The sequence below is a fragment of the Acomys minous genome (assembly GCF_964271855.1).
Source record: "Acomys minous genome assembly, chromosome: 12".
Taxonomy (NCBI): domain Eukaryota; kingdom Metazoa; phylum Chordata; class Mammalia; order Rodentia; family Muridae; genus Acomys; species Acomys minous.
This window is the reverse complement of record NC_140493.1, coordinates 112,247,025-112,270,488: the sequence shown is the minus strand read 5'-3', so window position 1 is coordinate 112,270,488 and position 23,464 is coordinate 112,247,025. Positions and strand designations below refer to the sequence as shown.

The following is a 23,464-nucleotide window of genomic DNA, read 5'->3' as shown; positions in this document are numbered from 1 at the left end:
TTCTTTAGGAGCCATAAGGGGAGGTGACATTTTGGGAGATAGACAGGGCGGTGACCTCCTAAATGTCACTGGATTAGTGCTCCTCAGATGGAGAGGGGGCTCAGCTTCCAGCAGGTAGGTGAGGCATCACCCTTCAAGCTCAGAGCCCCCTGATGCCCTGGAGCACACATCCACAGCTTTCCTCGTGAGCTCTCTCCTAGGCCTCCTGTCCTCTACTGGGCACCTTCTAGGTCCAGCTGCAGACAGGGAGTAGTCGCTGGGAAGGATCTGACCCCTTTGGCCGGACATAGCGACAGGTGTGCTGAAAGATGAGCCACTAAACACGATCCTGTGCTGAGAGGAGGGGAGCAGCTCGGTTTCAGCCCTTCGCGTCTGCAAGCATGACTGCGTGGCTTTATATAGCCCCACAAGCCCTATATAAGCTGGAATCGAGGTTCCGTCAAGCAGGAGAGCTTACACAGACCTGGTCTGGCTGGCATACTTCTCACTCGTACCGGCTGAAGTAGGGGCTATCCCCACAGAGACAGCCCACCACAATCCCAGGATGCCCAGCAGAACGGTCCGCTATGCTCGCTACAGCCCCCGACAGCGACGGAGGCGGCTGTTGGCTGACCGCAGCGTGCGGTTCCCTAACGATGTTCTCTTCTTGGACCACATCCGCCAAGGAGACCTGGAGCAGGTGGGGCGCTTTATCCGGGCTCGGAAAGTCTCCTTGGACACCATCCACCCCTCAGGTGAGTAAGCCACTGATGGACTGGTCTTCTGTCTATAAAAAGGCAGGGCAAATCCTGTCCAGAGCGGTACAGCTTTGACCCTGTCTTCCCACCCTGCCCAGGCCTGGCTGCTCTGCATGAAGCTGTGCTCTCTGGAAACCTGGAATGTGTCAAACTGTTAGTCAAATATGGCGCTGACATTCACCAGCGGGATGAGACGGGCTGGACACCACTGCATATCGCTTGCAGTGATGGGTACCCTGACATAGCCAGGTAAGACTACGGATTGCACCTCAGAGGCTTGATCCTAGTCCCTCCAGGCGGACCCCCAAAATATGGCCTCTGATGCTGTGTAGGCAACAACTCTGAGGGATTCTGGCAGTTTCTACCCGGTTGCAACATTAGAGCAAGCTGGAAAATCTGGCCACAGCTTCCAAGGGGTCAGGTTTCTTCCTCCCCACATTCAGCCTGGAAAAAACAAACAGGTGACCCCAAAATTCTAGCCCTCTGGGCCCGGGTGGGGCTGAGTAGGGCTTTAACCAACCTGCCCTTAACCCCCAGGTATCTCATCTCCTTGGGGGCGGACAGAGATGCAGCCAATGATGACGGCGATCTGCCTTCAGACCTTGTTGACCCGGACTTCAAGGACTTGGTGGAACTCTTCAAAGGGACCAGCATGGACTGAGCCACCCCTGGCCTGTGGGGGGGCTTGTGCCTCCCGGGGGAAGTGGCACCCAGAGGCCAGGGTGTGCGCACTGAACCTGCCAGCGAGGCAGCCGGGCTGGTCAGGACCCCCCTCACCCCTCTACCCGTTTCTCTGGCTCCTCACGCCTCCCCCGCGCGCCTCCAGGTTCTGTTTTGGTTTGTTTGTTTGTTTGTTTGTTTGGGTTTTTTTTATGGTGACACTTTTTACTTTTTCAATAAACACGATTCCCAAGCTGTGATGATGCGTGATCCGCGCGGTCCACGTCCACACCGCCATGCACGTTGCGGCTTGCTCGCAAGCGCAGGCTCAGGGGTCAGAGCCTCGCCCGGGGCCCGCTCGCCGGTGTCCTTCTTCAGATGCGGGGCAACCGTCCCCGCAAAGAAAAATAAATAAATAAATAAATAAATAACAACACACCCGTGTTTCCGGGACGACCTCGCCGCACCCCGTCCGCCAGCGGTCACGTGGGGTGGGCCCCCCCCAGTCGCGCACGCGCGCGGCGTCACTTCCGGCCGGCCCACTGGACGCGGCGGCGAGGAGGGCGAGGAGGAGGAGGAAGAGGAGGGTGAGGTGAGGAAGGCGCGGCGGGGCGGGGCGGCGCGCTGCGGGCGGGCTCCGTGGGACCTTGGCCGCCCCGCCCCGTCCTGGTGTCGCTGTGCCGCCCGCCGGGCCGGTGTCGCCGCGGGGCGCGGACGTGGCTGCAGCCTGGAGGAGCCGCCCGCTCGCCGGGAAACGACGCCCGCTCGCCCGCGCTCCCGGGGCAGCCCCTGCGGGCGGGCGCTGGCTGCCGTCTCCTCCCCCCACCCCCCGCATGTCGCTGGGGTCCTTGCCGGTTCCCGGCCCTGCCCACACCCCCCGCTGTCCCGATGCAGCGGCTCCGCGCTGGTCCTGGGCCTGTGCGCTGATGGCCCCGCAAGGCTGACGGGATGTGGTGGCCGGAAGTATCGAACCCCCTGTTGACCAAAGCAGCCCTGGTCCCAGGTGGTCTAACCTCTGGACGTCACAAATAACAGGGCGAGATCAAGCAGAGGCCCCCGGGGAGCTGAGGCCAGCTAGGGGACTTCTGGGGAGTGTCCAGGGTATTGAGAGAGAGAGAGAGATGGCAGCAGGGCCGCCAGGAGGAGGGGCCTGGGTTTGGGGAGAGACAAGGATACACACCAGGTCTGACGACCTGCCACAGTCAGCCAGGAGCCGGCCCGACCTGTCCCAGCGCCGAGGCTCCAGCTTGACTGGCCAGTCCTTAACTAAAACCCTCACAGTTTGAAAAGGATACGAGGCGAGGCGTGAAAGGAGGGATCAGAAAATTCGAAGCAGGGAGGGGCGGCACGGATCTGTAATCCCAGCACGTCGTGAGGGGGGAGTCAGGACGCTCAGAAACTTAAGACCAGCAAGGGCTGCACGGCACTTTTTTTTTTTCTTTTTCTGAAAGGGGTGAGGAGAGGGAGGGAGGAAACAAAATTCGGATAGGACAAAGTTCCAAAAGAACAGAATGGCCAACCAGCCATTGCGCCATTGATTCTGGTGGGGGGGCGCTTTTATTGTCACTTCGTTGGGCAGCCAAGTATGGCCCCCGCCTGGCATCCTGACCTTAGTGTATTGGATGTATTTAGAAGAGCAGAAATGGGTTTTGGATCCCCTGCACCTCGGCTGTTTCCCCTCCTTGCCTTCCAGGAAGTCTCTGAAGGCTTTGGGTCCCATAGAAGTGGGTGATTCTGCACAGAATAAACCCTTTCAGTAAGACTTGCACACAGAGCCACTGGGTCGTCTACAGGCAGGGACTGAGGCACCGAGCCCTCCAGCCAGCTGCTGAGGCCATGAAGGCCCCAGGTTGTGTGGGGGCGAGGAGTCATTCAAGTCACCTCTTAGGTGACAGTTGCTTCATCCTCTGACATAGAATTGTGAGATGCCTTTTCCCTGTGACAGGAGCGTGAAAAGTGTGTAAAAGCTCGCAGCACAGGGCCTGCGCCATGGGCCTCCCTTGGCAAGGGTCTGCTGTGGCCTGTATGATTTTGGGTTCCTGGCCTTTTCTGGCTCTCCACCTCGTGTGAGCTGACTCCACGTTCCCGCCTCATCCGCAGAGGTCTGTAGCCCCCTTTTGTTAACTGGTTTTTACTGGGATAGTGCAGTATGGCTTTGTCACGTCCGTTACCGTGTTGGCTGAAGAGCTGCAGCTTCCTCATTTGAGGGACGGCCTCACGTGGCTGTGTTCAGTCCTCGCTGGAGCAGGAGGACATGGGGACCTGTCCCTGCTGACCACTTTACTTTCAATGAGGAACCCAAAGCCCTTGTCTGGAGTCCACAAAGGGGATGCAGGACCTCTGCCCACGGCTCTTCTGGCTCAGGGGGACAGGTGGTTCTGTTAGATTTTTAACAGGCAGGTGTAGAGAGACTGAAGGCAGAAAGGAAGATTTGGTTTGCTCTTAGCCGGGACCATGTTTATTCACAGAGAGGGCTTTGTCACCCATGTGTGCATATGGCCAAAATGCCTAGAGGAAAATGGGATGTGGCCCCTTATGGGGCAGAAATAACTTCCACAGTTCGCAACGGAGATTGGGAAATGCCTTTCAGCAGGAAGCTGTCAAGTTCACTACTGACCGCCGTGGGGCTGGGGTAGCTAGGGCACATGAGAAACACACACAGGCCAAGAGCTCTATGACAGAATGTGTCTCAACTGGTTCCCACTGGAGAGTGATGGGAAAAAACCAAGGAGCTGCACGGCCAACTGTGTGTGTCAGCCGTAGAGTTAGGGGAAGCTGGGGCAGCAGAGCCACAGGAGGATGGAGGATGTGTCACTGAGGGTCATCAGATCTGAGATACTGTCACTGTTATCTGTGTCTTATGAGTTTAGTAAAAAACCAAGAACCAGGGGCTGGAGAGATAGCTCAGTGGTTAAGAGCACTGTCTGCTCTTCCAAAGGACCCGGGTTCAATTCCCACCACCCACATGGCAGCTCACACCTGCCTGTAACTCCACCTTCTGACACCTTCACACTAATACACATAAAATAAAAAATAAAATAATTAAAAAAAAAAACCAAGAACCACATATACACACAGTGGGGCCTGGTGGCACAGCCTCTTAACTTAGCTACTCAGGAGGCTGATGCAGGAGGATTGCAAGTCCAAAACCTGCTTAATCAACAGTAAGCTCGCAGCAGCCTGGGTAATAGACCCTGTCTGAAGAGCAAAGAGACTGAGGTGACACTTCAGGGAGTGTATTTGCCTGGCATGCGTGAGGCCCTCAATTTACAGGGAAAGAATCCTGCTAGGCTTTGATGCTAGGGATTATAGGGACGGCCAGTTTCAAAGACACAGAGAAAAAGTACTGTGGAGTTGTGCCGGGCGTGGTCGTGTTTCCCTGTGATCCCAGCACTTTGGGGAGGGGCAGGAGGACCAGAAGTTCATGGCTGGCATTGACCTCACAGTGATTTTTGAGGCCAGCCTATGCTTCCTCTCTTTAAACACAAACAGCAAAAAGACCCAAAAGGCATTGTGGAGTTGAAGGAACGTGACGTGTTGCATATGGCTAGGGTAGGGAATTGAGAACAGACGGGAAAGGGGCAGAGAAGTGTTGGGTGTGGAGCTTGGCACAGCCTTGCCTGACCTCTGCTCCTGCCGCCGCCGTGTGGGAACCCCAAGCGGTAGAGGCCTGGGCACTGCCTGAGTTCTCTTGAAGCAGGCCTTCTCCCTGTAAATGGTCCCCTTCTGTGGGTGGCCTGTGTTAGGCCACCCCTGTTACCTGCACTGCTGAGCAGGTCTGATGTCAGATGCCTGTCGGCAGCTTGGTAAGGTCTTCAGACAGCCTTGGCCTGTCTGTAGAATCTACTTGCTTCGGTCCTGCACCCCAACACACCCACCCTTCTTAGGGACCCTGTTCATCTGGTGTGCTGCTTCATTCCTTGCCAGTAAACACGCTCAGGTTCCTGTCGGCCTCACCAAACGTAAAGTCTGCTGCCAGCTGGGCTGGTGCCAGCAATAGCGCCCAGGCCGAGGGAGGGCATGGTGTGTGTGCGTGTGCAAGCCAGGCCACTAGAGGAGGTGACCACCAGAGTGTGAGCTGCGCGGCTAGGGAGGCAGCAGAGAGCGGGTGCCGCCAAACGCAGTGAATTCTGGACACAAGGGATCTGCGAGGGCAGAAGGATGCCTGGGCCCTGGACGCTAAGGTCAGGGTTGTCCCTGAGCACCGCCTTGTTCCATCCTGGCCTGTAACTGGAGTGCCCATCTGTGTCGCTGCCATGGTCACACCTCAGAGACCTTCTTTGTGTTTTGATGCTCTGGGTTGGCAGCTTTGGGGAAGACTGAGAGGAAGTAAGGGCTGGGAGCCAGGTGTGGGGAGGGGCATGGTGTTGTGGCACTCTTATGGGAGCTGACGTGATACCATTGAGGTGTTTGCCTGTCTGAGTTGCCCACCTGATGGATCACTGGCCAGAGCCTTTGAGAAGCACGAGGTGGCTGCTGGGGGCCGCGTGGGTCTCCTTTGTGTTCGGTGTCCGTGGCTACCCATCTCACCAAGGCCAGGCTTAGGACCAACCCTGTGTGACTGGGTTCCCTGACTTAGCCTGTGGATCCTCAAATGTGTAATTCTGACATACCGGCTCTAAAAACAGATACCTCACCTACTCAGGGCAGAAAAAAACCAAAAAACCAAAAACCCGGCCTCTAAGCAGGTTGTATCCCGGGCTCTGGTCACTGGGTCAGGCCTGGCTGCTCCCCTTCTCCTGGGCAAGTTCGTTCGTCTTGATTACCCAGTGTTCTTAAGGGATGAGGAGGCTGGGCCATTTGTCATATGTCACTGAGCTTCAGGGCAGATGCTTCTTTTCTCACCATGCAGTCCCCATGGGCAGCAGGGAAGCTGCGCCTTAGGCTGTGCAGAAGTGTGACAGAGTCCCAGAAGCTCTCTGGGACAGAGCCAGGGTCTGCACGCTGAGGACAGGAGTGGGTTAGAAGTGGCTAAGTTAAGTGTCTGGCCTGTTTGTCTCTAGTGTCCTCTCACTGACACCCCATGACCTGTCCAGGATTGCTGGGGTCCAGTCTGAGGGTCTCCAGTGGACTCTGGGCCACAGTTTGTTCCTTTATCTGCTGGAAGGGTGACAGCTCCAGTGCTTTGGGGTTTCTGTTTCATAGGCCGCAGGATCCAGCAGCCAAGCACTAAGACCAGACACTCCAGCAATGACCAGGTGGGTCTCAGGTGTGTGGGGGTTGGGACCCCATCTCTCCTGTTAATCCCTCCTCACACATGGCCCTTCCCCAGTTCTCCTGTCTCTAGAGTCGTGTACAACGGCAAGAGGAACAGCAGCCCCCGCTCTCCCACCAACAGCAGTGAGATCTTCACACCAGCACACGAAGAGAACGTGCGCTTCATTTATGAAGGTTGGTCTCTGTGCCTGCTGTGGGTGCGCGCCCCTCCACCTTTCCCGCTCTTTCTGGGTCCCAGACAACAGACCTTCAGTGAGGAGGCCGTACGACAGTGGCCATAAACTCTAGAACCAGTGAGACTGGCGACAGAGGGACGTTGTGGTGACAACCCCAGAAGAGGGCATGGGCAAGACTTTAGGAAAGGCAGCAGCTCAGGGCGGTGCCAAGAGGCAGCAGCTGTGAACACTGTTTCTCTAAAGCAGACAAAGGTGGAATAGTTGGCATTGGAGCAAATGTGCAGGAGGTGGGGGGCAAAAGATGTGGAGAGCGGGTGGGAGCCCCCCATGGCACGTACATGGCCTTCTGCAGCTTGGGGAGCAGGGGCAGGAGGAGGTGATGCATGAGGGAAGACGGTTTGGGGCTCCGCAAGACACCCTCAACTAGCTGGGTGTGTTGGCACACACCTTTAATCCCAGCACCCAGGAGGGAATCTCTGAGTTTGAGGCCAGCCTGGACTACAAGTCCAGTTCAGGGGTGAATGATGCTGTGGGAGCGAAGGTCGGCTTGGCCCAGCATCAGGACCAGATGCTCTGTGGCTTGAATACTTCTGAGCACTGAACCCACCGTCCTCTTGCTGCAGCCTGGCAGGGTGTTGAGCGAGACCTGCGCAGCCAGCTGTCAGGTGGAGAACGGGGCCTCGTGGAGGAGTACGTGGAGAAGGTGCCCAACCCCAGCCTGAAGAGTGAGTAGGGCAGCCCTGGGGGAGCAGGGAGGCCCTGCTTCCTCCTGCACTGTGGTCATTTTTAGGGCGCTTGGGTGTGGGAACCAGCACCAACCAGACTGTCCCTTGACAGCCTTCAAGCCCATCGACCTGAGTGACCTGAGGCGCCGGAACACGCAGGATGCCAAGACGTCCTAGAGTGCCTGGCGCCCTCCCCTGGCCTGCAGAAGACCAGGGTGCACTTGATGTTGGCTCCCTCTGCTCAGTGGCTCTGCTCCTGGGAGGGGGAGGAGCGTGTGCTCCAGCGGGCTGTGATCCCCAGAGCCAGCAGGACTGATGGTCAAGGGCCTCCCTTTCCTCTCCAGGGTCTCCAGTTGCCCCTTGCCACTGCGGGAGCAGGGCTCTGGCCATGTCTGCCCCTGTCCTTTTCCCCTGGCCAGCTGCATCTTGGGCAGCACCTGGCCTCGCATACCCAGCCCTCTGCTGTTAGCTGCCATGCCTCACCCCTCTCCTCCTGGCCACGTAAGGTCAGGAAGGAAAAAAGGGATCTCTGTTTCCTCGGCTCTGGGAACCCCGACATGACCAGAAAGTAGGACATGTGCAGTCCCACCTGCATCCAGTGTGGCTCTCTCCATGGAGACCTGCTCTTCTTCTGGCCTGGACATTTGGGAAGCTACCCCTCCCGTCCCCACCACTGTCCTTGTCAGAATTTCAGAGTGGAATCAGCTCCAAGCCTAGGACAGTGCTGGCTCTATGAAGGCGGCCAGGCCTGGTCTCCTGGTACCTGTAGCCCTGTGGCCACAGCAGTGCCCTTGGGCAGGGACACTAAGGCTGGCCCTGAAGGAGTGTTGCTGCCAGGCCTGGCTTTCTGGAGTGTCCTGAGAGGGTAACCAAGGCCCTTTTAAATCCAAGTGTCTGTGTAGCTCTGGAGACAGAGGGTCTGTGAATAAAGGCGGTGGCACTGGAAACGGCTTTGTAGCAGTCTGTCATGCCCTACCTTGAGGCCCACACAGCTGCACAGGACTGGACGTGCCCCCCTGTAAGCCCTGCAAGTCTGTGAGCCCCTGACCCTGGAGTAGTCTGGTGACTAGTAAAGCCAGATCCTCTTGTGACCCAGCTACGTTCCTCATGTGGAGCCAGGATGCAGCTAGCACCCTTAGCCACTGGGAATTCCTTCTGGAGCCGTCTATGGGCTCTGGGGAGCATTGGCTCCATGGCTGTCCAGGGCTGCTGGGTCCAGGAGAGACCTGGTTGCATTTGACCTTCAACCATGGAGTCAGCCCTGGAATGCTCCTGCTCCTGAGAAGAGGCCAATGTGGAATTTATTTCAGGAACATGCTTTCCCAGAAGAGTATTCCGGGGCTCAAGTGGCCCCCAGAGGCATCTCCTGGGTATAGACTGGGCAAGGCAAGTCTCCCCAGGGAGGTGCAGGCAAGACAGGGCAGTGAGAAATGGCTGGTGTAGGTGCCAAGCCCCCCCCCCCCCCATGACTTGGCATCCTTAGGTCCCTGGGGCCTGTTAGGCTCTTGGAAGAAGCTCCGTGTCCTAGGCTGTCGGTTACCTAATCGGCTTCCCATTGTCAGACTGGAAGGGGTGTGGACTGCTCGGGGGACACCAGGACAAGGTGGGTGGGCACACTGCCAGGATACCAGTGTGTCCACTGACGGACCAAGTGATGTCCTGACCTGAGGACGTTGCGCCTCCTAGTGGTGGATTTCACCCCAGCTATAGTAGAGCATCCAGGGCCTTTCCAGCCTTTCCTGGGGGAGGCGTGGGCTGGTGCCACACACCACACTTCCGCAGAGTTATCACGTCCTAGCCTCTACAGCCTTAGCACTTCCTGTGGCATTTCCCAGGCAACCGCTGCTGCTGCTGCTTATCACTCAGGGATCCACTTGACAAGACTAGCCCCACGTGGTGAGCTCAGTGCGAGACAGCACTTGGACTCACTGTGTTGCTGGGTAGATCAGGCTGGCCTTAAAGTTACAGAAATTTACCTACGTTTGCCCACTTGGTGCTGGGACTAAAGGTATGTGCCGCTACACCTGGCCAGTTATTTTTGTTTATGTGTCTGTGTGAGAATGTCTGCGGAGAGTGTCAGGACTGGAGTGAGTCACGTGGGAGCTGCGATGTGGGGTCCACAAGGATGGCAGTGATCTCAACCACAGAAGCCGTCTCCAGCCAGCGGCGGCTTTGCTTTTGGCTTCACGAAGTGGCCTCACCCTTGCTGTGCAGCTGGGGGTGACCTCTCGTTTCTAACCCTCCTTCCCTCCAACTCTAGGTTTAGGGGTTGTAGGCATGTGCCCCTACATCCAGGGCACGCGGTGCTAGCGTGTTCTGGGCAGGTTCTCTACCAGCTGAGCTACTTCTCAGCCCTCAGAGGTGGTTTTCTTTCCCTACAATTTTGGTTACACCAAGATTGCATGACCCCACTGTGGTGTTTGTATTCAGAGGTGAGCCATATGGTAAATGGTTTTTTCTGTTCTTCCCCTTGAAAGCACTAATCTCTTCCATTTTTCCTTTTTGTGTGTATGTGTGTGTATGTATGTGCGGTGTAAGTATGTGGGTGTATATTTGAGTGTGCATGTTTATGTACGTGTATATGTTTATGTATGTGTGTGCATGTTTGTGTGTATGTGTGCATGTTTATGTGTGTTTATGTATGTGCGTGCATGTTTATGTGTGCATGCTTGTGTATGTTTGCATGTTTACATATGTGCATGAGTGGAAGATTGAGAAACAAACATCGTGGATGCCATCTGCCTCCTTTGAAACAGGTCTTCCATTGGCCTGAACCACTTACCAACTAGAATAGGCTGGCTGGCCAGCCCAGGACCCTGTTTTCCCAGCGCTGGGATTACACTCGCACCCCAGCATGCCCAGCTCGCACCCTACCTTTCCTGTGCTAGGGATTAAACCCAGCGTCACACACACGGGTGCACGCATTCTACTGCACTCTGAGGCCTCTCCCCTTTCGGGCTTTGGTGGTCACTTGAGACAGGGTCTCTCCGCGTAGCCCTGGCTGTCCTAGCACTCAGCATGCAGACCAGGCTGGCCTCAAAGTCACAGAGATCCACCCGCCTCTGCCTGCCGGGACTAAAGCTGTGCACAATGACTACGGCAGGCACCTTCAGCGTTTTTGTTCTGTGAAGTAAACTCTGGTGTGGCCCAGGCTGGTCTTGCACTGATCTACAGCTCTGGCCTTGAATTCCATCCTCTTGCACTTTTCTCCCATGCCCTGGAATCACCACACCTGGTTGTGTTTCCTAGTTTCCTGAACTTCTCCCCAGTCTTCTAAGTCTCCGCTGTTCAGTTTCACTCCCGTCAGGAGACTCCGGAGCCTTCTGTGCAGCCTGAGGTCGCCCCCCTGCACCACAGCTCCCCTGCCCTAAGCCTGAGGTCGCCCCCCTGCACCACAGCTCCCCTGCCCTAAGCCTGAGGTCGCCCCCCCTGCCCCCCTGGACCACAGCTCCCCTGCCCTAAGCCTGAGGTCGCCCCCCTGCGCCACAGCTGCCCTAAGCCTGAGGTCGCCTCCCTGGACCACAGCTCCCCTGCCCTAAGCCTGAGGTCGCCCCCCTGCGCCACAGCTGCCCTCAGCCTGAGGTCGCCCCCCTGCGCCACAGCTGCCCTCAGCCTGAGGTCGCCCCCCTGCGCCACAGCTGCCCTCAGCCTGAGGTCGCCCCCCTGCGCCACAGCTGCCCTAAGCCTGAGGTCGCCCCCCTGCCCCACAGCTGCCCTAAGCCTGAGGTCGCCCCCCTGCGCCACAGCTGCCCTAAGCCTGACGTCGCCCCCCTGCTCCACAGCTGCCCTAAGCCTGACGTCGCCCCCCTGCTCCACAGCTGCCCTAAGCCTGAGGTCGCCCCCCTGCTCCACAGCTGCCCTAAGCCTGAGGTCGCCACCCTGCTCCACAGCTGCCCTAAGCCTGACGTCGCCCCCCTGCGCCACAGCTGCCCTAAGCCTGAGGTCGCCCCCCTGCTCCACAGCTGGCCTAAGCCTGAGGTCGCCCCCCTGCTCCACAGCTGCCCTAAGCCTGACGTCGCCCCCCTGCCCCACAGCTGCCCTCAGCCTGAGGTCGCCCCCCTGCGCCACAGCTGCCCTAAGCCTGAGGTCGCCCCCCTGCCCCACAGCTGCCCTCAGCCTGAGGTCGCCCCCCTGCACCCTAAGTCTGGTCCCTGAGGCTCAGTGTCTTTCATTCTGTTTTTGTTTTCTCAGTTTCCACCTTCAGTTAGTGGCATCAACGTCCACACACTGGACTCCAGGTCATCTAGACACACACACATGCACACACACAGACAGCGCCATCACTCACACCAGACCTCAAGTCATCTAACCACACACACGCACACACACACAGCGCCATCACTCACACCAGACCTCAAGTCATCTAAACACACACACACACACACACACACACACACAGCGCCATCACTCACACCAGACCTCAAGTCATACACACGCACACACACACACACAGCGCCATCACTCACACCAGACCTCAAGTCATCTAAACACACACACATACACGCACACACACACACACACAGCGCCATCACTCACACCAGACCTCAAGTCATCTAAACACACACACACACACACACACACACACGCACACACACACACACACAGCGCCATCACTCACACCAGACCTCAAGTCATCTAAACACACACACACACACACACACACACACACAGCGCCATCACTCACACCAGACCTCAAGTCATACACACGCACACACACACACACACAGCGCCATCACTCACACCAGACCTCAAGTCATCTAAACACACACACATACACGCACACACACACACACACAGCGCCATCACTCACACCAGACCTCAAGTCATCTAAACACACACACACACACACACACACACACGCACACACACACACACAGCGCCATCACTCACACCAGACCTCAAGTCATCTAAACACACACAGCGCCATCACTCACACCAGACCTCAAGTCATCTAAACATACACACACACACACACACACAGCGCCATCACTCACACAGCGCCATCACTCATACCAGACCTCAAGTCATCTAAACACACACACATACACACACACACAGAGCGCCATCACTCACACCAGACCTCAAGTCATCTAAACATACACACACACACACACACACAGCGCCATCACTCACACAGCGCCATCACTCATACCAGACCTCAAGTCATCTAAACACACACACACACACACACACACACACACACACACAGAGCGCCATCACTCACATCGAATATATACCTGCCTACCTGTCACACAGGATCATGTCCTTCATAGTCACACCCCGTGTCCCTCCCTCCAGGGTGCCTGTGCACACTCACACACTTTACTGGACAACACCCAACACTCCTCTGTGGGAGGAGGCTGACATGCGGGACTGAGGGAGGGATAGAACCAGGGAGAACTGATACAGCTCCCTGAAATAAAAGTGATGCTGCACAGGCCCTGGGCTGAGCTGGAAAGTTCCCCCACCACGTGGCGCTGTCTCGCACGGTTGGTTCATGGTTCAGTTTCATTGGCTAGGTGAGCCTGCCTGGTTCCCACCTCTTCCCCTGCCTGCACCGGCCTGCTCCAGTTCCCCTGGGGACAGAGATGAGGACAGGGTGAGGGAGGACAAGGGCAGAGGGACTCAGGATGGGGAGGGCTGTCAGGAGGCCCCAGTGAGCTGCAACCCCCAAGGCAGTCGCCAACCCTGAGCTCAGCTGGCGTGAAGGAGATGGCGCGCACTCGGTGGCTGGCTTGAGTGGCTCTGTGCCACAGCAGACATCTAGGCATCCCGGGCTCAAAGCAGAGTCAGGGTCTGGGGCCTGGAGCCCGGCCTGGGGTGAGCTGCCCAGAACTGCAAGTTCAGCAGCCCCAGTCTCCAGCAGGTGCAGCACCTTCACTGGCTTCCAGCTGCTTGTCTCCCACCAGTGCTGGTAACCCCAACACCCACCCAGCCTCCTCGCTGCCCTCCCTGTGCTCCCAGCCCCTTCAGGCCCCGCAACTGGCCTGGCAGGTGAGTCATTCTGTTTACCTTTCCTGAGAGGCCTCCTGTCCCTTCATTTGCTTCAATTAGCCTGGGCTCTGCCCACGTGGCCTGGTGCTGGCTGGGAGCACCCCTCCCCCACAGCCCTGTACCATTTTCTGCCAGCGACTTGAACAGAGGTACCTGGTTGATTTCCCCACCCCCACCCTGTCTTCACACTCCCCTTTCCACCAGACATCACGGCAGTAGCAGAAGGGGCCACCCTAGAGACTTGCCTCCGCTCAACGAGGCTCTGGCTTACATGGCAGAGCCAAGAGCTTACGTCAGATACATTCCTCACGGGGTGACTTAGGCTCAGGGTAACCCTGGAGGAGGTGGGCTCCTACCCTAAAGTGCTCTCTTCCTGGATTGTGTTAGCCCACTCTACCTGGTGAGCTGGCCCCGCCCTCCAAGCCTCCTCCCCTGGGTGCCCCCAGGCCTGCTGTCCACGGTTGTCAGCAGCCACTAAGTGAGCTCTTTACTGAAGGACAGAGATCCGTGCACACGGGACACATCAACACACGGGGACCCCCACAGCTCAGAGCATGGCTTCTGCATCCCACGGGACACCCCACTCCATCAGTGTGGCCTGTGCCAGGGCTGGAACAGGCTAGGGGAGTGTGGACTGCCACTGTCACGCTGTTTGGTCTTCAGCCTTGGCCAGGCTTCTAGTTCTGGGCTGTCCTGTGAGGCCCTCTGTGAATCCAGCCTGGCTGGGCTGCAGCGGAGAGTCAGCCAGCCTTGGGAGACTGCTGGCCAAGGAGGTCTCCACAGCGGGCTCATGGCCGGTCCCGTTGCTGCTGCCTGCGCCCACAAGCTGAAGCTTCTCACAGGGGTCGCTGTGACTGGGCCCTGCTGGAGCCGCGCGGCTCCCGTGGCTGCTGGCCTTGCGCTCCGCCAGAAGGGCTTTGCCTTCCCGCCATTGCCTCCAGCGCCGCAGCAGCTCCGCCTGTACCTAGAGGGTCAGGGTGGGTCCACTCGGCCATCCACCTCACTAGGACCCTGCCTGGGCCACTCTGAGGTGCCACACTGGGTACCCCACCTTACACACTGACCTCCCTGGGGTCCTAGGGGGGAACCTGACATCCAACACATGTGACCATAATGATAAAGGGTGGTCATACCAGGACAGGACCAGCCTCGGGGCCACCTACCTCCTTGTTGAGGAAGCAGTAGAGAACAGCCACCAGAAGACCCTGGGGAAAGAAGGTGCTCAGGGGCAGCACTCTGGGCCCCAGGGGTGGGGTGTAATGGGGACTTACCTGGAAGGAACTGAGGAAGAGGTCGAAAAAGAGCTTGGTGGAGCGCAGGGTGCCCTGGGCGTGCTCGTCAGTCACAAAGGCAAAGATGACCTCGTGGACCCCCAGCAGAGGGATGAGGGTCAGCGTGGACCTGGCTAGCCTGCGGGGCCAGAGCTTGAGCACCCCCACCTGCCAGGGCTCCTGGGCTGTCCCCACAAAGGCACCAGCCCTCAACCCCAGCCCTCTCCGTCCTGGGCCCTGGCCCTTGCCCACCGGAACTTGTAGTCGGCATGGCCCATCTCGTGGGCGTGCAGCTTGGCCACAAGAAGACGAACAACGCGGACAAAGATGAAAAAATTGATCTGTGTGAGGAAGACAAAGGTCAGGGGCAGCCTGAGCACTTCCTGTGTCCTGCCTGGCTCTCATGTGTACCCACCACAGGTGAGGCTGCTGGGCACATGGTCCTGGGGCTGGCCGACATCCAGCCAAGGATGGGCAGCCTGACCCACAGCCTGGGGTGCACAGCCCCTTGAACGCGTGCTGGGATACCCCACCCTCCATCCTCTGGGTAGAACGTGGGCCTCCTCTTAGCCTCAAAAGGCTAAGGAAGGAAGAACCCGGGAGAGCCACGCCGGTGGCCGTTTCCCCTCCTCACCAGTATGGCCAGGAAGACGGGCAAGCGCAGGATCCACCAGAAACCCATGTTGTCATTGCTGGTCCAGCACCTGCAGGGGCCACATGCTCACATCTTGGGGATGCATGCAGCTCCCCAGCCCCTCACCCCCAGGGCCACCTTACAAAGGCCAGCGCAGACGGCCCCAGCCGCTCTATTTGGCTCTCATACTCACTGGACGTTCTCAAACAGACACTTGACCACCACCCAGGGGACGACAAACAGCAGGGGCGCACCTGTGGAAAGAGCGCAGCTGCGGCCCCCATGGCCCTGCACGGCCCCCTTCCCCACTCTCCGCACAAGCCTACTCACCCCAGCCGATGCCCAGGTAGAGGGAGAAGCAGCTCTTCTCGGGAAAGGCGGCGAGGCTCAGCAGGCTGTACAGGTACACGCCCTCCACCAGCAACCAGCAGTAGTTGGCTACAATGCCATACTGCATGATCACCGTGGCCACTCGGCAGCCAGCCACCGCCTGGACAAGGTGAAGCGTGAACAGGGCCCAAGACACCCGGCCACCCCGACACAGGCTGCCGAGCCCTCAGGTCTGGGCTCACCCCATCACTGAGCCAGACGCTCACGCTGAGGTCATCTCCAATCTTCTGGCTGTAGCGGGTCTTGAGCAGCCAATCAATGACCAGCACAGAGCCAGCCTTGAGCACAAAGGATGCGAAGAGGTTCCCGTGGACGTAGTTCCGGGTGCAGTGCAGCTTCCTGCATGACAGCGGGTCAGCGCCACCCTGGTCTGTCCCTCTGCTCCCCTTGCCACCTTGGATATTAGCCACGAGCGACAGTACCTGAGGCCCAGCAGGATAACCAGGGCAAGGAGCAAAGCCCCCAGAGACAGACTGTAGCCTACGGTGTACATCACCTGGTAGCTGCTGTACATCTTGGCCACCTCCTTCTGCAAGCCAGAGGCAGAGCGGGGCTGGGTAGTGCCACATCCCCTGCCCCACCCAGCCCCACTGTGACACCACCCCACCCCCTCCAGAGCTGACCTGGACCTCGATCTCTTCGTCATCCATCTGACACTGGGAGGCATTTCGCCACGGCTGGCCCCGTGGCCCTCGCACCCACTGCCCATCGGGCCCACACCTCTTGAACACTAGGCGGTGCTGCACTGGGACACGGGTGCAAGTTCTGGTCAGACGGCGTCTATGCTCCGTCCCCTCGGCATCCCAGGCCCTCCACCATTACCTTTGTGGTACCAAGGTAGGTACCAGGGGCAGGAAATGTTGGCTGTGGTGTTGGGAGGGGTGTCAGGCCAGCAGGAGTACTTGTCGAAAGTTCTATTACAAACTAGCTCTGTGAAGGTGAAGGAGTGCTCCACATCAGGGCCAGGAGTCCCCTGAGCATCACCACAGCTCCACTGAGGCAACCTCCCTGACGTGGGCCACAGGGGCTTCTCCTGGCCACCAGCCCACCTCCCCTCCCGCCCACCCAACGTGCCTTTCCTTGTTTTTTGTTTTTGTTGTTTGCTGTTGTTGAATGGGTATTTTGTTTGTTTGTTTGTTTGTTTGTTTGTTTGAAGCAGGGTCTCTCTGTGTAGCCCTGGCTGTCCTGAACTCACTTTGTAGACCAGGCTGGGCTCGAACTTACGGAGATCCACCTGCCTCTGCCTCCCAAGTGCTGGGATTACAGGCTTGCACCACCACCACCTGGCTCCAAGGTGTCTTTCCTTTAAGACTTCCCATCTCAAATCTGCCCCAAATCCAAATCCATTTTGGGTCTTTCTTTTCTTTTCTGTCTTTTTTTTTTTTTTTTTTTTTTTTTTTTTTTTTGGTTTTGGTTTTTCGAGACAGGGTTTCTCTGTGTAGCCTTGCCTGTCCTAGACTCACTTTGTAGATCAGGCTGGCCTCAAACTCACAGCAATCCACCTGCCTCTGCCTCCCGAGTGCTGGGATTAAAGGAGTGCACCACCACATGCAGCCTTCTGTCCCTTTTGTAACATCTTTTTTCTTAATTTTTACATTTATTTATGTATTGGTGGGTGTGCACACGCACATACACTCAGAAGCACAGGTGTGTGCACGCTAGCACACAGGATCACAGGATGACTTTCGAGAATTCCTTATCTGTTCTCACTCTGTGGGTCCCAGAGCAAGGGCGTTTATCGGCCGAGCCACCTCAGCCGCCCTCCGGTCTTGTAACACACTCCTCTCTGGCCGTTGCCCTGCACTTGGCCAGCATCCTTTCCAGGCCCAGCCGCAGCTCCTGCAATCTTCTCCCTCTCCTGTAGGCTCTAGTCATCTCCCTCAGCTGGACAGCAGTACAGACCCAGTCCCTCCGCGAACCCACCCGGCCCCTATCCACTGTCTACCCAGTGTGAGCGGTGACAGCAGCGGCGTCAGCTGGCTGGGGATGGGGGCGAGTGGCTGGGCATCCAACAGCCATTGAGCGTCTCTGCACTGCACACCCGGGCAGGAGGACAGGACGCAGGGGTCTGCAGGTTGGACTCACCAGTAGGTGGGGGCAGCTGGCTCAGGTTGTGGTGGCACTGGTCACCGTAAAGCTTCCACTTCTCAAACAATAAGTCCGTCACTTGGGCAGAGGGTGCCTTCGGCTAGGAAACAGGTGGCCAAGCAAGCAGGATGGACAGCGCTGTCAGCGCTTCTGTGCAGAGCAGGCAAGCCCTCCGCGCAGGGTGTGGGGTGCAACGCACTCACCAGAAATAGCAGCAACAGCAGCACCAGTTGGGGGTAGGGGGACTGGGTGCGGGGCATGCCTCTGGGTAGCCACCCCCAACATCTGGCAGGGGTCGCGTGTCTGGGTCGTTGGGGTGTGCGCACCCCTCCTCAGGCTGCATAGCCAGAACAGTGGAGTCTGAAGAAAGTCTGTAGAGCATCCTGTCCCCTGGGCCTACAGCCTCCGGAAAGCTGAAGCTTGCCGAGGAGACAGGCAAGCTCCCAGTGCCAAGTCAGAGACGGGTGACCGTGGACGGCTACTTTCCTGCTTCCTGGGGTTGGCTGGCCAGAAGCTGTCACCTTCCCATCTGGCCACCTAATTCTTTCAGAGTGTCACCAACATCTCCACTACCACCTCCTCCCTCAGTAGTGTTGCCCTGGCTGGACCTAACCCACCTATTCTTAGCCCCTGGGAAAGCTGACTGCCAAGGCAAGCTGAGCCAAGGTAAAGAGAGAAAGGGTGGGGTGCCCAGGCCCATCGGCACTTGGCCCTCATTCCAGGGCACTTCCTAGACTGCCAGGGCCCAGGTATACGTGGGGCATGTCCTCAGGTGGTCTCTGCCACCTGTCCTTTTCACCAGGACCAATGTGTCCATATAATGCTGTGGATCTTGTACAAGGCTCTCAGACTGGGCCTCTGGGTCCCTTGGGGCACCACAGACTAACTGGCAGCACGTTCCTTTGAGATTAGCACTGTTGTTGCCAGGGCCCAGATGAGGGACACCTCTGCCTGAAATTTCATGCCAGACCCGGGAACACCAGTAACAGGTCCTGGCAGTAGTGATCACGCACATCAGCCACAAGCTGCTTCCGAACGCTCCTGGACTCTCTTGGTAGACCAGGCTGGCCTCGAACTCACAGAGATCCGCCTCCCGAGTGCTGGGATTAAAGGTGTGCGCCACCACTCCCGGTTGAGAAGAGATTCTTAAAGCCTGCATGGGGCCCAGCTATGAGCTCCCAGGGCCTCCGTCCTGTGTGTCCACAATCAGAATATAAAATATAGAGCCAGGTATGGTGGTGCATACCGACAGTCCTGGCACCCAGAGAGTGGAAGGGGGAGGTACCCAAAGTTCAATGCCAGTCAGGACTGTATGCAAAGACACCCTGAGGGGGCGGAGAAGAGAAGACCATGGATGTGGCCTAAGCCAGAGAGATTTGCGGGTCCCAGCTGACAGAAAAGGGGGCTCTGGATTTCAGCCTGCTGTGCTAAGTCCAGTTGCATTCCAGGGGCATCAACTTGTAGGGCTCCTGTTCACTTCTGCCCACTTCAGTCACACCAGCCCCATTGGCTTGCTGCCCGGGTCACTAGTGGGCTGGGTAAGGAGAGGCCAGAAGCTGGCCCTTCACCCACTATACCTGCCCCCACCCCAGAGCTGCTGGGGTCTCCCAGAGGCCCTAAAGAGGAAGGGGGAGAGACAGGAAGGCTTCAGGGCAGGTGAGAGTGGCAAAGGATGACCAGCTCGGGTAGGTAGATTGTGGAGACGCAGGTAAGGGGCATGGTGTGGCAGGATGCTAGTCCAAGGCCTTGCAAGTGAAAATCAAGCCAGTAGGGGAGGGTGGTCCTCAGAGCCCAGCTCTGTCTGAGCAGCCCTGGTTGAAAATGTGAATCGGGGCTGGAGAGATGGCTCAGAGGTTAAGATCACTATCTGCTCTTCCAGAGGTCCTGAGTTCAATTCCCAGCAACCACATGTTGGCTCACAACCATCTGTAATGTGATCTGGTGCTCTCTTCTGGTGTGCATAAAGACAGTGTACTCATATACATAAAATAAATAAATCTTTTTTTTTTTAATGTGAATCAGGCCAGGTGTGGTGGCACACGCCTGTAATCTCAGCGCTCGGGAGGCAAAGGCAGGTGGATCTCTGTGAGCTTGAGGCCAGCCTGGTCTACAGTGCGAGTTCTAGGACAGCCAGGGCTACAGAGAAACCCTATCTCAAAAATAAATAAATAAATAAATAACCAAATAACCAACAAACAGGGCACCCTTTTGCTTTCATGGGGTTCTCATCTATAGGCTAGGACTCTAAGTCTTTGTCCCTGTGCAGTCTGCCTCCTGTCCCCACAGCAGGGGTAAATACTGACGCCCAGACACAGCCAGCGTGGACACTGCACCAGAGCCGCTGTGGCTGCAGCTGCAGTCTGGCCCCTTTTCCATCTGATTACCCTCCCTGGCAAGGAACAGATGCGGGGTAATGGACAGTAGACCAGGGACCCTGCCCTCCTCCCTTCTTCGGCTAGGCTGCTGAACTCTCCGATTTTGTGAGGCCCAACTGTAGGGGAAATTAGACGCGAGCCTGCCTTGTCTTCAATGCACGCACGCTCTTGCCGGCGTCTGTCTCTTCTCCACAGCACCTATCTGGCACACCAGCCACCTGGACTGACCGTGTCCCTCGCCACCACTGCTCCCAGCGGGCTCCGGCAGGAGGACAAAGGACACTTGGGTGTTTGCAGTGTGGCTGGAGCCACCGGCTTTTCTCTGCAGGTGGCCGGGGGTCAGATGGATGGCCCAGTGGCTAAGAGAGGCCTTACAGGGGCTGCTCTTGCTTCAGTAGGGGCCAAAACTGGAGTGCTAGCACGTCTGTGATTTGAGGAATCCGTAAAGTTATCCACTGGAAGAGGGTTTTGGTCAATACGGAGAAACTAGCTCAGCTCATAGCCCTAGGGTAGGGACAGGATGGGGCTCGACGATGACAAAGCCTAATTCCTGAGTTAGGACAGAGGCCAACAGGGGGCGGGCAGGCCCTGGGATACCCACCCGCTAGGGTGAGCTCTGATCCCCGCTTCTATGTCTCCAGACAGAGGGACTGCAAAATATCCCTGGTCGGATCCTCGGAGGATGCCAGAGCCAGAGGTGAGGGACCAGTCGGTTCTGGGTTCGTGACATAAAACTTGACGGGTCTCAAGTGGGAAAGGGTTAGGGGTTCGCCGGGGAGCAAAGGGGCAGTGACCTGCGCTTGCAGGGGTCAAAGTAAACAACTGTGAGCTGCGGAGGAAGAACCGTCCTTCGCGCACGGTGCCTACACACCTCACCGGCAAGCCTGGGTCACAGCTAGGGAGTCCTGGGGAGGGGAAAGCGGATCCAGCCGAGGGTGATGAGGGAGCCAATGGGGCAGGAGCGGGCAGCTGGAGCGCGCTGGGCGCTCGGTGGGGCAGAAGGACCCACGCCTGCACCCACCTTATCGCGCCCCCGCCCCGGATTGCGCTCCCAGAAAACAGAAAGAAGGAAAGGTTGAGACCCCTAACTAAACCTGTCCGGGGTGGTTTGGAAATCAGGTGACCCTAAGTGTGACAGTAGGAGATGGAATCTGACGTGTTCGACGGAGAGGGGTAGGGGGTCGTGAACCGCGACAGCCGAGACCCCAGGGACAGCCGGCCTGCGTCCAGGGTCCACCTCCCCACTCCGCCCGGCTCCTCTGCTCGCCCTGGTCACGCCGGTGCTCCAGCGCCCCACAGACCGCCCTGGACCGTCCCCTCGGGGCCCGACCCTACCGCTCGCTGTGCTCAGTCGCCCGGGCTGGGCTCTTCGCGGTCCCCGCGAGCGCTGGGATCTCGATGCCGCCCGCGCTGCGATGGGGTCGGCGCCGGCTCCGCGCCAGCCGCTCGCAAACTTTCCGCCGGCGGCGGCGACGCTGGGCGGCGGCGGCGAAGGGGGAGGGGGAGGGGGCGGGAGCGGCCGGCGGGGGAGGGGGACGCGCCCTGAGCTCTCGGACCCTCTCGGAGTAACCCCGGTATCTCTCCCGCCCAGCGCTTGCTCTGCACATCTGCAACCTGCGCACCCATTTCCCCTCCCTTCTGGCACACAGAGCCCTGCGCAGGGCCTGACCCGGACTCTGACCCCACGGGTCCCTTCCGAGGACCCTCGTCAAATGTCCAACCTCGCACACACCCTGACCCTGGACTTCAGAGACCCTCGACGGGTGAATCCTGACCTGGCAGGTACTGGTCCTGGGGAGTCTGAGCTCGCCAAGGGTGGGACTCAGCGCCCCCCTTTCTCTTGCGATGTCCGCTGTCCTGGGGTCGCACCATTGCGTTCAGGTTGCAGTCCTGATTTTCGGGAAGGATGAAGTCTCTTGTTTAACCCCATCTGGCTCCGGCGTGGAACTATTGCAGCTGTCACTCAGGCGCCACAGGTGGAGTGGAGGCGAGGGGGAGCGACGCCGCAGGTTCTCTCCCACTCTGCTGCCCCTCCCCTGTGGGCCCTTGAGCCACCGCCTCCTGCTGCCTCCTCTTCCCTCTCGCCCAGTGACCTTGGGGTCGGAAACTCCCATGGGTGCTTTTGGGCTCTCCACGTCTCTGGCTCCTCCACATCCTGTAATGTTGCTTTCCAGGACGCTCTCCTAGTGGCAGTGGCTCTCAGGGTGGGAACTCACACTCTCCCGCTTTCCTGGAGCTACCTCTCCCGGCAACTTCCAGTGCCCAGACTGGTGCTCCGAGACCTAACCCTCCCACCCACACCCTCTCAGGAAGCCAGTCTATCGCCAAGTGTCTTTTTCCCCCGGCTGCACACTTGGTGTCTTCTCTGTCACCCACTGTCCCATCTCTGGAGCTGCCCACTGGTCCTTGCCTCAGGTCCTGGCTCAGATGCTGCCCTTCAGACTCAGGCCTCTGACTGGTGAGCCCCTCCCCCCACCCCCAGTGCCTACTATGCCTTTGTACACGTCTGTGAGGTCCAGAGGACAGCCCTGCCTAGATTCGGGAGAGGGATGCTGCCAGGTGCCCGTCTCCTGTGCCCCTATTTTCAGAAGTCCCCCAGTGTGCCTGACATGGAGCCGCCCTTTCTGTTTTGATCCAGGCAACGGCCAAAAGGCAAAGGTTAGAAGGCAAAGACCTTCTGTTTGTTCCGCTGTGGGGGGGGGGGGGGGACGCTTGTGCAAGGCTGAGGGATAGATGCGGCCCCTGCTTCGGGAAGACTGAGCTCCGCAGCCAGGGTCTGCCCCTCTGTGAGCCTGGTAATAAGGCGTAAGGGGCAAGGCTTGCCAGGAGCTCTGCAGCAGTGTGGTGCGAGGCCCACAGAGGCCAGAGGCAGAGTGCAGGAGCACCTCAAGACAGAGGCATTTCTTTTTTGAGGACCGTACGCTCTGCCTTATTTTCTTGAGGGCAGAGTGGGGAGAGGGCAGCAGGAAGAGACAGCTTTGCGAGAGTGGGAGAGGCAAGGGGGGGGGTTGGCTACGGGGGGGTGGTGCCTGGGCTGTGGTGGGCTCTCTGTTTATCTCACTGCAGTGTTTGCTTACACTTCACCAGGCTCCTGGGCCTGTTGGTGATGTCATGGGTACTCAGCCTTGTGAGATCCAGGGGCTGGGGAGAAAGGCTCAGCGTGTCAGAGTGGTGGCCGTGTAAGTGGGAGGACCCAA

General features: G+C 58.1%; 3 protein-coding genes and 1 long non-coding RNA gene across 7 annotated transcripts in view; 2 read left to right on the top strand and 2 right to left on the bottom strand.

The window, feature by feature from the left end:
- The window catches only part of LOC311609793, a 119,014-nt gene that overhangs the window by 76,284 nt on the left and 19,266 nt on the right, over positions 1 to 23,464 (bottom strand). The gene's annotated exons all lie outside the window — the stretch shown is intronic.
- On the top strand, positions 424 to 1,657 carry PPP1R27 (protein phosphatase 1 regulatory subunit 27). The gene is made up of 3 exons (XM_084748184.1): positions 424 to 734; positions 836 to 986; positions 1,275 to 1,657. The coding sequence occupies exons 1-3, from the start codon at positions 545 to 547 to the stop codon at positions 1,396 to 1,398; spliced, it is 465 nt and encodes a 154-aa protein (XP_084604310.1). The 5' UTR covers positions 424 to 544; the 3' UTR covers positions 1,399 to 1,657.
- MCRIP1 (MAPK regulated corepressor interacting protein 1) lies at positions 1,869 to 8,462 on the top strand. 2 transcript variants are annotated; one of them, XM_084748186.1, is made up of 6 exons: positions 1,936 to 1,989; positions 3,343 to 3,499; positions 6,543 to 6,595; positions 6,670 to 6,788; positions 7,414 to 7,515; positions 7,628 to 8,462. In XM_084748186.1, exons 3-6 carry the CDS (start codon positions 6,588 to 6,590, stop codon positions 7,690 to 7,692), a joined length of 294 nt encoding a protein of 97 aa, XP_084604312.1. In that variant the 5' UTR covers positions 1,936 to 1,989; positions 3,343 to 3,499; positions 6,543 to 6,587; the 3' UTR covers positions 7,693 to 8,462. The 2 variants fall into 2 exon arrangements, with proteins under 2 accessions (XP_084604311.1, XP_084604312.1); XM_084748185.1 differs by lacking the exon at positions 3,343 to 3,499 and having other exon boundaries at positions 1,869 to 1,989.
- Positions 13,971 to 22,641, bottom strand: GCGR (glucagon receptor). 3 transcript variants are annotated; one of them, XM_084803132.1, is made up of 15 exons: positions 22,361 to 22,641; positions 22,043 to 22,157; positions 18,096 to 18,229; positions 17,890 to 17,992; positions 16,627 to 16,734; positions 16,428 to 16,549; positions 16,227 to 16,333; positions 15,987 to 16,143; positions 15,745 to 15,904; positions 15,608 to 15,668; positions 15,415 to 15,484; positions 15,033 to 15,121; positions 14,781 to 14,919; positions 14,673 to 14,714; positions 13,971 to 14,473 (listed from the first exon to the last, which is right to left on the bottom strand). In XM_084803132.1, the coding sequence occupies exons 3-15, from the start codon at positions 18,150 to 18,152 to the stop codon at positions 14,153 to 14,155; spliced, it is 1,536 nt and encodes a 511-aa protein (XP_084659258.1). In that variant the 5' UTR covers positions 18,153 to 18,229; positions 22,043 to 22,157; positions 22,361 to 22,641; the 3' UTR covers positions 13,971 to 14,152. The 3 variants fall into 3 exon arrangements, with proteins under 3 accessions (XP_084659258.1, XP_084659257.1, XP_084659256.1); XM_084803131.1 differs by lacking the exon at positions 22,361 to 22,641 and having other exon boundaries at positions 22,043 to 22,320; XM_084803130.1 differs by lacking the exons at positions 22,043 to 22,157; positions 22,361 to 22,641 and adding an exon at positions 21,603 to 21,999.

What these genes read in the sequence shown, in the direction of transcription:
- GCGR (XM_084803132.1), bottom strand. Translation starts at nt 18,152, where the DNA reads ATGCCCCGCACCCAGTCCCCCTACCCCCAACTGGTGCTGCTGTTGCTG. An exon ending in CCAGCTGCCCCCACCTACTG is followed by an intron (nt 16,735 to 17,889) that starts GTGAGTCCAACC and finishes TCACCTTCACAG; the next exon opens with AGCTAGTTTGTAATAGAACT. An exon ending in GCGTCTGGCTCAGTGATGGG is followed by an intron (nt 15,905 to 15,986) that starts GTGAGCCCAGAC and finishes CACCTTGTCCAG; the next exon opens with GCGGTGGCTGGCTGCCGAGT.
- MCRIP1 (XM_084748185.1), top strand. An exon ending in CGTGCGCTTCATTTATGAAG is followed by an intron (nt 6,789 to 7,413) that starts GTTGGTCTCTGT and finishes CTCTTGCTGCAG; the next exon opens with CCTGGCAGGGTGTTGAGCGA. An exon ending in GCCCAACCCCAGCCTGAAGA is followed by an intron (nt 7,516 to 7,627) that starts GTGAGTAGGGCA and finishes GTCCCTTGACAG; the next exon opens with CCTTCAAGCCCATCGACCTG.
- PPP1R27 (XM_084748184.1), top strand. Translation starts at nt 545, where the DNA reads ATGCCCAGCAGAACGGTCCGCTATGCTCGCTACAGCCCCCGACAGCGA. An exon ending in GGACACCATCCACCCCTCAG is followed by an intron (nt 735 to 835) that starts GTGAGTAAGCCA and finishes CACCCTGCCCAG; the next exon opens with GCCTGGCTGCTCTGCATGAA. An exon ending in GGGTACCCTGACATAGCCAG is followed by an intron (nt 987 to 1,274) that starts GTAAGACTACGG and finishes CTTAACCCCCAG; the next exon opens with GTATCTCATCTCCTTGGGGG.